General features: G+C 40.9%; 1 protein-coding gene across 2 annotated transcripts in view; it reads right to left on the bottom strand.

The window, feature by feature from the left end:
- Positions 1-1829: 1829 nt before the first annotated feature.
- Dmc1 (DNA meiotic recombinase 1) overlaps positions 1830-10625 on the bottom strand; it is a 33665-nt gene continuing 24869 nt past the window's right edge. For both annotated transcript variants that reach the window (XM_075963505.1, XM_075963506.1), the window contains 2 exons: positions 3082-3198; positions 1830-1899 (listed from right to left, as the gene is read on the bottom strand). In XM_075963505.1, coding sequence (XP_075819620.1) covers positions 1830-1899; positions 3082-3198 — 187 coding nt within the window. The remainder of the gene's footprint in view (positions 1900-3081; positions 3199-10625) is intronic.

Below are 10625 nucleotides of genomic sequence, written 5' to 3'. Positions count from 1 at the left end.
AAAATTTAAGTTGTTTTTTTTTTGTTTTTTTTTTGTGGTTTGGTTTGGTTTTTTGTTTTTTTGAGAGAGGGTTTCTCTGTGTAGCTCTCTCTTGGAACTTTGTAGATTAGGCTAGCCTCCAACTCACAGAGATCTGCCTACCTCTGCCTCCGAAGTGCTGGGATTAAAGCTGTGCACAACTACCAGCTGGCAGAAAGATTTTAAAATGCCAAAATATAATGCACAGATAAGATTTTTTTAAACGTATCTAGCAACAAATCCTTTTCCTAGAACAAAACAATGCTTCAATATTTGCATAGAAAATAATTCATTTGAATGATTTTGCAGATTATATAGAAAACCTGCTCCTAGATGCTTTTGTTCCTGCTTTATTGAAAGGAGCTGCTTCCTTGGTTTTATAGAAGAAAAAGGCAGAAGGGTTCTACCTCCAGGCCCTACATGTTGAGTGCTTTCTGCAGTCAGCTGGGCTCCTCTTGTTCTCCAGGGAGCCCTCAGGTCTTTGTGGTCTGTGTCTGACACTCCCTCCCCTACATTCTAAAGACTGCATTCAAGAGTCAATTCAAGGTCTCACCATTTGCTCTCTCATTTTCCTGAGCATCATTCCCTTCCCCAGTGTGCTGCTCCTTGAGGCAGGAATCACACCTTGTCTATTAGCATGTAGCATCTGAGAAACAGACAGCAAATGATTTAACAGAAAATCAAAAACTTTTTTTTTTTTTTTTGGTTTTTCGAGACAGGGTTTCTCTGTGGCTTTGGAGCCTGTTCTGGAACTAGCTCTGTAGACCAGGCTGGTCTCAAACTCACAGAGATCCGCCTGCCTCTGCCTCCTGAGTGCTGGGATTATAGGCGTGCGCCACCATCGCATGGCTCAAAAACCTTTTGTAGCAAATACCTTACTTTTAAGATTTTCATATAAGTTAACACAATAGAAAAAAATCATCTGTAATGATTATAAATTAATATTTTAGTTTCTAAATATTCTCATATTTTAAAAACTAGACTTTATTCTGACAACCACATACACATGAAACCAATGTTCTTTTACAAATTTTGAGGGCTCTGTTCTAGATTTTATATTTAAATCATTCTAAAATTTTAAAACATGTTTTTATGTTCTACTCAAAATATAAAAACATGCTTTTTTGGATTCAATGTCATATAGCTCAGGCTAGTCTTAAATTCACTATGTAGCTAAAGCTGCCTCCCAAATATTGAGATTACAAGTGTGCACCACCATGCCCAATTATCACAATGCATTTTTAAAAAGTCATTTCAACTTGACAAATCAAATGACTTAAAAGTTGGCTTACTGTTTCTCTCCTGTTGCTGTAAAGATGAATGTGCAAGCTGCCAGTGTGAAGGCAAACAACTCCTTGGTGTACTCTAAACATTCCCCTTGCACATCTCCCTTTTGGGGAACAGCATCCAGTTCCATAGGTCACTGGTGCTGTTATGCGAAGTCTGGGGGAGTGGACACCTCTGAGCTCCTTGACTTTCTGTCTGCTCAGTGGCTCACTTTGAAAGTCAGAAGGAAGGGCACTGAGTACCTTTTCCCATACCCAACAGTCACATGTATGCATATGTCTATCAAGTGATTCAAGAATATGTATGCATATTTCTGAATCAACACACAGTGTATATTTAGTTGGTTACATATCAGGCTGGAACTTTTAAGATAAATATAAGCTTTAAATCTTTTTCTGACTTTCCTTTAATAACACATGGGGGGAAAAAACCAAACTCTTATTTCAAGATATAAATTCAAGACTGCTTTTCCATTTCTCCAGCTCCTAATAAGCACCAAGAAGCAATCTGTACCAATTCCCCACCTACTCCTTGGCATCCCCGATTCCTCCAGCAGTTATTGCGAAGGTGGCTTCATTTTCAGGCATCTCAGGGCTGCAGAATACAAGGGAACAGAAGTTTATAAAAAGCTCTCTTTCTATAAATACTGTGCACATGTCACAGTCGTCACGTTCCCATCAGTCTGAGTCTCCAGAGACACTGCAGTGCTGGTACAGCTAAATGTGGACTACAGACCTTACCTAGCAGTGTTATCAACCCTCGCAAACATTTGTTAAACAACTCTATATAAAGTTTTGAATGTCAAGAAAAATTACCCCCAAACTTGGAAACAGGCAGGCAAATCAGGATAAACTGGGTTTTCTTTCAGGGTAGTTTGAGGCCTGTGGTGCAGATCCTATGTAGCTTGTCTCACTCTTTAAGCAGGCACCTTTCTACAGGCTCTGCTAACAAAGGGGGAGCTGCAAAAGGCTTTGAGAGAAACTAGGAGAGTCCTGGGCACCTGCAATGGAAATCTGGTTGTCTAGCACATCCTTCAGTTACCTTGTTCTGTAAGGGCTCTATGCATTCTGAGTTGTCATTTAACTGCAAGTAGTGCAATTCTACCTGTTCACAGAAATATAAATTGTGAAGGTGGAATACCATTGACTACTGAACATTAATCAATGAAAAGTAATGTGACTTAAAGGTCTTTGATAGGGAGCTAGGCTGTGGTGGTGCACGCCTTTCATTCCAGGACCAAGAGGCAGAGGCAGGCAGATCTCTGTGAGTTCAAAGCCAGCCTGGTCTACAAGAGCTAGTTCCATGACAGGCTCCAAAGCTACAGAGAAACTCTGTCTTGAAAAAAAAAGTCTCAGGTCCTCCATATGTCTAGAAATGAGCTGAAGCTGGACTATAGACGCATTTCTAGGACATTAGATAAAATCTAGTATTCCTCAGGAACTTGTGAAATGGGTTATCCACTGGCAAAATGAATCTCTCCTCCCAGCTACTCTCCTCCTTATAATTCCTAGAACCTAACAGCCTTCAACTAAAGTAAATGTGATGTCATTGCTTGCTTCACTATATGCTCTGAATTTCAGAGACTGATAAATGTGACTATAGACTAGATCCCTAGTACATAGTACATAGATGGTACTTCCTGATCAGTGACATAATATTTAAGGAGGAAACTCAAGCAAATAGTATCTGCCAGGGGTATAAAAGTATAGTCTTTCAGGGGTAGCAATTTTGTTTAAAGGCACATGCACAGGATCTGAAGAATAAAGAAATATATACCTGTCATAAATCTTGGCAATCCTCAATTCTCCTCTTCCCTTTCGCAAGCTTATTCTTGTTGTTGAAGCATGAGCCAGAATGTGTCCACCAATGGGTTTTTTGGGATCTGCCTGGAAGCTGAATTAATAAAACATTTCTTCAGGTTCCATTTGTTTATACAGTAATATTTGCAAGGAAGAGGTAGCCTCCGTGAGTGGAATGGGAAGGATAGTGTGACTGTGTATTCTGTATGTGTGTGTAAGAATTTTAGAGGTCAACCTCACGTGTGCCTTAGGAACCATCTACCTTATCTTAGATATAGGCTCTCTCTGGAACCTGGTGGGCTTGGTGATTAGGCTAGGCTGGCTGGCCAGTGAGCCTGAGATTGGCTTGTCTCCACCTCCCAGCACTGAGATTACAAACTTTTGTCACTATGTAACTGGCTTTTTATGTGGGTGTTGGGTATTAAATTCAGGTCCTCATGTTTACACAGCAAATACTTTACACCTGAGTGGTCTCCCTAGCTTCCAGATCTATATCATACAACAAACAGAGAGGCTTATTTGTAAACTGTGGAGGACAGCATTTAGAGCTAGTTTAGGCTTCTGAGAGTCCCTAATAAATAAATAGTTCCTCTTTTTTTGGTGTTTTATTATCTATCTATCTATCTATCTATCTATCTATCTATCTATCTATCTATCTATCTATCTATCTATCTATCTATCTATCTGTATGCCACAGGCAATTGTGAGCAGATGTGAGTGCCAAGGAACTCAGAGCCAGCCCCGTGGTGGCGCACGCCTTTAATCCCAGCACTCGGGAGGCAGAGGCAGGCGGATCTCTGTGAGTTCGAGGCTAGCCTGGTCTACAAGAGCTAGTTCCAGGGCTGGAGAGATAGCTCAGTGGTTAAGGGCACTGTCTGCTCTTCCAGAGGTTCTGAGTTCAATTCCCAGCAACCACATGGTGGCTCCAAACCATCTGTAAAGAGATCTGGCGCCCTCCTCTGGCGTGTGGGTATAAATGGAAGCAGAAAGTTGTATACATAATAAATCTTAAAAAAAAAAAAAGAGCTAGTTCCAGGACAGGATCCAAAGTTACAGAGAAACCCTGTCTTGAAAAAACAAAACATTTAATCCCAGCACTCGGGAGGCAGAGGCAGGCAGATCTCTGTGAGTTCGAGACCAGCCTGGTCTACAGAGCTAGTTCCAGGACAGGCTCCAAAGCCACAGAGAAACTCTGTCTCGAAAAACAAAACAACAACAACAAAAAAAGAAAAAACAAAACAAAACAAAAGAATGGAACTCAGGTCCCCTAGAAGAGTAGGAAGTAATTCTAATTGCTATATATAGATAGGGTTTCTGTGTCTAGCTCTGGCTGTCCTAGAACTCAACTCCATAGACCAGGCGGCTCTTAAACTCAGAGAGCCTTCTGCCTCTGCCTCCCAAGTGCTGGGATTAAAGGCGTGTGCCGCCACCACGCAGCTAATTTTTTTGTAAAAATTTGTTTTAATGTATATATGTCTATGTGTGTGAACTCATACCAGTCGTTTGAGATATTTACTATAGTAATGGAAACCTAACAAACTTAACTAGAGTTGTACTCATTTTCTCCTTCATCCACATTTTTTTTCTTGTTCAAGCAAGTCCTCTTATGCCTTGATGCCTTTGCATAAAACTTTACTTCTGAAATGAAAGCCCTTTCCCTTATGAGTTTAGTCAAGTAGATCCTACTCATCCCGTAGGTGCCTCCTACTAGGAACCTGCAGCTCTGTGGTCTCCTGCCATGCTGTGTATTTTCCTATTAGAGCATACTTGTGGTCTGGGGTGTAGCTCAGGAATAGAGTGCTTGCCCAGCATGTGCAAAGCATCACAAAGAGAAAGAATCCTTCACTGTTACTTTAAATAATCCCTATTCATCTGATGTCTAAGTAAGTGTGTCATATGACAGTCTTTCATGAACACTGCAAAGAACACTGAAGATACTTTAGCTCTCCTTTGTCTAGGTCTTTCTGAACACAGGCTTGTAACCTTTCTTCAAAGAAACTATACACCAAGGACTGTTTGAAACAGATTCTAAAAGAAATGCAAATATAAAGCTGGGCATAGTGACACACACCTTTAATCCCATAACTCTAGTGGCAGAGGCAGGTGGATCTCTATGAGTTCAAAGTCAGGCTGCTCTACATAGAGAGTTCCAGGCTAGCCAGGGTTACATAGTGAGACCCTGTCTCAAAGATAAAATAAAATTTAAAAAGAAAGGCAAATATAAAAGAGACAGCTTTTCAGCTCTCCCAGTTGAAGTAACACCCCCCCCCACTGGCTGTTCTGGAAACCTGTCTACAAACAGCAAAGTGGAGCTTCTAGATAAATAGTCAACATTTTTTCTTAGCAAATTACTGTTTGCTATTTCTAATGTGATCCCCTGCACAAGGGAGAAGAGGTCCCATTGCCTGTCCTTGATAGTTCCAGGTGTAAAGGTTGAGTATTAACAATGTCATCACCACAGGCAGATGAGCTATATGGAGGGATTACTACAGGCTGTACAAAAAGGCTGTGAAAACATATAAAAACGCTATTATAGCTACAAAAAAGTTATCAAAATGATTCAAACCTCGAGATTGTATTTAATCAAAATAGACTATGAAAAAATATCAGTCTTAACTTTGAATTTTAAGGCAATTTAAATTTTGTTTGCTTTATCAGCAATTCTGTGTACATTTGTGTATGGAATTTGTAGCCCTTAACATTTATTATGAAAGTCACCAACACTTTGACAATTTAATGAAAAATACAGAATCCCATCTAGCAAAATGAACACATATACACACACATGTAAAATTTTTATGTTAAGTTTAGGAGTGCTATTGAACCTCCCTCCTGACATACACAAATATGAATTATAATAATCAAGATTTACTGAGTCCTCAATGTATCAAAGACATTCTTTTAAGTCATCTATATTTCACTTTGCTTGGATTTAATATTTACTAATAATTTGGATTAAAAATTGGATTCTGCTAGAGGCCTATGTATAGGGAAATTACATTCACTGGTTATATGAACTTAAAATATAGTTATATTTTTCTTATCAGACTAGTAATCTGTCTTTTTAAAAAAATATTTATTTATTATGTATACAATATTCTGTCTGTGTGTATGCCTGCTGGCCAGAAGAGGGCACCAGACCTCATTACAGATGGTTGTGAGCCACCATGTGGTTGCTGGGAATTGAACTCAAGACCTTTGGAAGAGCAGGCAATACTCTTAACCGCTGAGCCATCATCTCTCCAGCCCAGTAATCTGCCTTTTTGCCAAGTCTTATGAGCTAGCTTTATTTAAGTTTCCCCTGAGAGAATTTTCTGACCCAATCACATCTCTGCTTAAAGGCTAAGGGTCCTGAACAGTGGTTATTTCACTAGAATAATAAGTGTATCCCTGCAAAGTCTTTGGGGGTGGCAAGATACTAATTTTCCCTCTGGCAGGTACAGCCTAGTGTGTGTGTGATTTATGAATTAAATGTGAGTTCAAAGTCTGGTTTGTCAGTTCTGTGGCCTCAGGAAAATTCTGTTTCTGACTCTTCATGGGACATAATAATGGTACCAAATGATAGACAACTGTAAGAATAAGATGAAACAATTCAGGTAAAGTGTTAGCCTAGTGACTACAGCTATTATTTATCTGCTTCTCTAATCTTGACTCAAACATGTACTATTTACTTTACCCAGTTACTTTCATGATAAAATGGGGAATAAGGTGGACGTCTGACCTTTTAGGACTGTTGTGAGGACTCAAGATACTAAGAATGACTTATTGGGAGCTACTGTGTACTAGGTACCATGACTACTCATTGATACACATAAGCTCTACCCTGACAGCAAACTTATCACATAAGATATCCTCAATAGGGGTTGGAGAGATGGCTCAGAGGTTAAGCACACTGGCTGCTCTTCCAGAGGTCCTGAGTTCAATTCCCAGCAACCACATGGTGGCTCACAACCATCTTTTTTTTTGGTTTGTTTTTGTTTTGTTTTGTTTTTTTGATTTTTCGAGACAGGGTTTCTCTGTGGCTTTGGAGCCTGTCCTGGAACTCGCTCTGTAGACCAGGCTGGTCTCGAACTCACAGATCCGCCTGCCTCTGCCTCCCGAGTGCTAGGATTAAAGGCGTGCACCACCACCACCCGGCGGCTCACAACCATCTATAATGAGATCTGGTGCCCTCTATTGACCTGCAGGTATACATATAGTACATATATGTATATTATGTATCCATGCACTGTATACATAATAAATAAATTTTAAAAAGATAACCTCAATAAATGGTAGTTATTTAAATAACCAGTTCAATTTAAACTGTCATCTTTCAATGAAACATAATCCAAGAAACTTTTCTTAGTGTCTGTACTTCCTGACTACTGCAGCAGTCACAGTCTTGAGGTGACGTACAAGAAGGTGGCATAGCACCCCGCATTCTTCCAGAGGGCTTTAATTTACATCTATTTCTGACCAAGTTAACAGCATCAGAAAGCCTCCCACGTCCCTCCTATAGCCTTTTACATTTTCATCCCTTTTCTTTTCCTTTTTTTCTTGGGAGAATGAGGGAGCAGGTGGGGGTAGACACTAGGAATAAGGAGGGACAGAAAGATTTTTCCACTTTGGTTGAACAGGACATAGCATACTCTATCATTCTGATCTTCTTACTCCAAATTATCAGAGGCCATGAAGAATAGTTCTGAGACGAAATGAGATAGGATGGAAGAACACAGTGTGACTAAGAAGCACCAACTTCTTTTCTTTCTGGTTGTTTTGTTGTGGTGGTGGTAGTAACACTGGTGGTGAGGAACGAACCCAGAACTTTGTGCATGCTATGTATGCCGGCTATTTTTATGTTAACTTGACACAAGCTAAAGCCATCTGAGAGAATGGAGCCTCAGTTAAGAAAATGCCTCCATAAGATCTTACTGTAGGCAAGTCTATAAGGCATTTTCTTAGTAATTGATGGGAAAGGGCTCATCCCATTGTGGGTGGTGCCATCCCTGGGTTAGTGGTCTTGGGTTCTATAAGAAAGTAGGCTGGGGCTGGATGGTGGTGGCACACGCCTTTAATCCCAGCACTCGGGAAGCAGAGGCATGCAGATATCTGCGAGTTCGAGGCCAGCCTGGTCCACAAGAGCTAGTTCCAGGACAGTAGTTCCAAAGCTACCGATGAAACCTTGTCATGAAAAAACAAGCAAGCAAGCAAACAAACAAAAAAGAAAGCAGGCTGAACAAGCCATAGGGAGTAAACCACTAAGCAGCTACCCTTCATGGCCTCTGCATCAGCTTCTGTCTCCAGGTTTCTCAGTTTCTTTGAGTCCCTGTCCTGACTTCCTTCAGTGATGGACTATGATGTGGAAGTGTCAGAGAAATAAACCCATTTTTCCCCAACTTGCTTTGGTCGTGATGTTTCTTCACAGCAACAGAAACCCTAACTAAGCCACTAGGCCAATACTCTTCTACTAAACTACATATCTCTGCCCAAGGAGCATCAGTTTCAAAGTCAGAGATGTATGGGGCTCAAATCCTGACTTCCTTAGTTTTAGTTGTATGACTGGGCGAACAGTAAATATTCTGAGCTGCCTATTTTTAAAAATTAGGAATATACATAATACCATCTTAAATTTTGTCAGGGTATAGATCCAGGCTATAGGGCAAACCAGACAATGGAACTCTTGGTGCTTTATATTTGAAGGGTCAAGGTGAAAATCTGTGAAGGGGTCCATTGAGAAGATAAAGGCTGAATAAAACAGAATGAGGAAGAGGCTTTAAAATAAGGGAGACATGGGAAGAAAAGAGTACATCCAAGATAGAATTTTAAAGAGAAAGCCAGGCGGTGGTGGCGCACGCCTTTAATCCCAGCACTTGGGAGGCAGAGGCAGGCGGATCTCTGTGAGTTCGAGACCAGCCTGGACTACAGAGCTAGTTCCAGGACAGGCTCCAAAACCACAGAGAAACCCTGTCTCGAAAAAGCAAAAAAAAAAAAAAAGAATTTTAAAGAGAAGACTTGGTTTATTAAAAAGAGTATTGGGGCATGTTTTTAATCTCAAACACAGAGATCTGTCTGCCTTTGCCTCCTCAGGCCAGCCTGGTCTACATAGTAAGTTCTAGTCCAGCCAGGGTTACATAGAGACAGACCCTGTCTCAACACATGTCCTTGAGTCCTGACCAATAGAAAAAAAAAGGATATGTTTAAGAAGTTTTGTGAGCCAGGCATAGAGGGACATGCCTTTGTTCTAGCATTGAGGAAGCAGGGGCAGGCAGACTGGTCTACATAGCAAGTTCAGGACAGCCAGGGCTTTCTCAAAAAGAAGAAAAGAAAAGAAAGTAGAAAGGCGGAGAAGAAGGAAGTGGTAGTAGTTGCTATTATTAAGTGATATATCCATCCTTTCTGTCTGCTCCTAAAATATGCACACACAAAAATTCAAAGCCTGCACCCTTCCATCTTTTGAAATTGGAGTTCTTGTTTGGTGGGGAAGGATAAGGAGAGGTGCAAATACATATTGAGACTGGCTTCATAGAAAACTACAAGAAGGTGAAGAGAGTTGAATTACATCAGGGTCACATGAGAATTACTTAAGTTTACACAGAATGGATGGGGTTCTAAACACTTTGCCTAAGATTACTATGCTAGTGACTCTAAACATACTACTTCTTCATTTAAGCTGGCAATGTAAGCCATAGGTTGACATGTTTAATGAATAAGTTATACATTCACAAGACTGCAGATGTTCTGGATGGTGGTGGGCTAGTTGTCTTGGGATCTATAAGAAAAGCAAGCTGGTCAGGTGGAGGTGGCACACACCTTTAATCCCAGAATATGGGAGGTGGAGACAGGCAGATCTCAGTGAGTTTAGAGGCTAGCCTGGCCTACAAAGTGAGTCCTAGGACAGTCAGGACTATTACAGAGAGAAACCCTGTCTTGAAAAGAAAGGAAGGAAGGAAGGAAGGAAGGAAGGAAGGAAGGAAGGAAGGAAGGAAGGAAAATAGACACACAATAGTACATGGTGACATCATGGTCTCTCTCTTGGAGCTTCTTTGTCCTGGTGTGCAGCTTTTTTTTTTTTTTTTTTTTTTTTGGTTTTTCAAGACAGGGTTTCCCTGTGTAACAGTCCTAGCTGTCCTGGAACTAGCTCTTGTAGACCAGGCTGGCCTCAAACTCACAGGGATTCACCTGTCTCTGCATCCCGAGTGCTGGGATTAAAGGCGTGTGCCACCATGGCCCGGCCAGTGTGCAGCTTCTTATGCTCACCTTCTGGCTTGTTATCTCTAGGATCCATCAACTGGATCGTTGCAGTGCTAACGTCTGGAGCTGTAGCCTCATCTAGGAGCTGCTGCTCTGCTGTATCATACAGCCGCTCCTCGCCTCTATAATTTTGTTCTTTTTTAATACGATGTGCCATCAAGTATAATGCATGGGATACAAGCCTCAATTATTGTCAGTGTACTCAGGGATTCATACCAATTATAGTGATATTTCTGACAGGCTCCAGGCGAGCTGCAGCTTGGAGTTCCTCAACACCAAGAAACAAGA

The sequence above is a fragment of the Microtus pennsylvanicus genome, chromosome 2 (genome assembly GCF_037038515.1).
Source record: "Microtus pennsylvanicus isolate mMicPen1 chromosome 2, mMicPen1.hap1, whole genome shotgun sequence".
NCBI lineage: Eukaryota > Metazoa > Chordata > Mammalia > Rodentia > Cricetidae > Microtus > Microtus pennsylvanicus.
Note: the sequence above shows the minus strand (reverse complement) of the source record. Positions and strands in the feature narration are given on the sequence as shown.